This window comes from Penaeus monodon, chromosome 25 (genome assembly GCF_015228065.2).
Source record: "Penaeus monodon isolate SGIC_2016 chromosome 25, NSTDA_Pmon_1, whole genome shotgun sequence".
NCBI classification, from domain to species: Eukaryota; Metazoa; Arthropoda; class Malacostraca; order Decapoda; family Penaeidae; genus Penaeus; species Penaeus monodon.
The window spans coordinates 6,400,026-6,400,645 of record NC_051410.1 but is presented as its reverse complement, the minus strand read 5'-3'; the positions used below and the strand labels follow the sequence as shown (position 1 = coordinate 6,400,645).

Genomic DNA, 620 nt, shown 5'->3' with positions numbered 1-620 from the left:
TAATCTAGATTTTGGAATACTGATTGTTTAATTAATTAATTTTTTTTGCACGTGATATCATACGTGGATTTTAACAAACTACCACATTCTTTTTATGAATGTGTATGAATTATGCATCTTGTCATGTAATTTCTATGAAATATTTATTGACATTGACCACTTTTCCGGGTGTTGTCTTGACCATTATTTTAGAAACGAAGAATACTTCGAAACTAGTATTAATACAATATGATCATAACAATAATTCTGTAAAATGGGTTATTGATTCCACCTCATCATAATAATAATTCTTCATTTACCCTATTTTTGTTTTAATCGTTCTTCTCCCGATTTGCAGTTTGCCCGGGCAGCTGGAAGCCAGGAGACGAGGGCCTCTCCAACCATTGCCCAGTGCAGAAAGGGACCTCGGCATCGAAGTAGTGCATTCGTACAGTGTGTCCTGAGTCGTCTAAACATTCAAAGGTCTTACTCAAAGAACTTGATGGAAAGAATCCGCTGTTCCCTCCGACTTGGAGAGAATGAATTTGAGTTTTATTTTTATGTTACAAGGTGGTTATGGATGCTTGGGCACTAGTCATTATATGCGATATATTTTTTTTTCTGCAAGTTCCTATGTCTAA

General features: G+C 35.5%; 1 protein-coding gene across 1 annotated transcript in view; it reads left to right on the top strand.

The window, feature by feature from the left end:
- LOC119589512 (peroxiredoxin-2-like) overlaps positions 1-620 on the top strand; it is a 14,256-nt gene extending 13,636 nt beyond the window's left edge. The window contains exon 5 of the mRNA XM_037938113.1: positions 338-620. Within this exon, the coding sequence (XP_037794041.1) occupies positions 338-420 (83 nt within the window). The 3' untranslated portion in view covers positions 421-620. The remainder of the gene's footprint in view (positions 1-337) is intronic.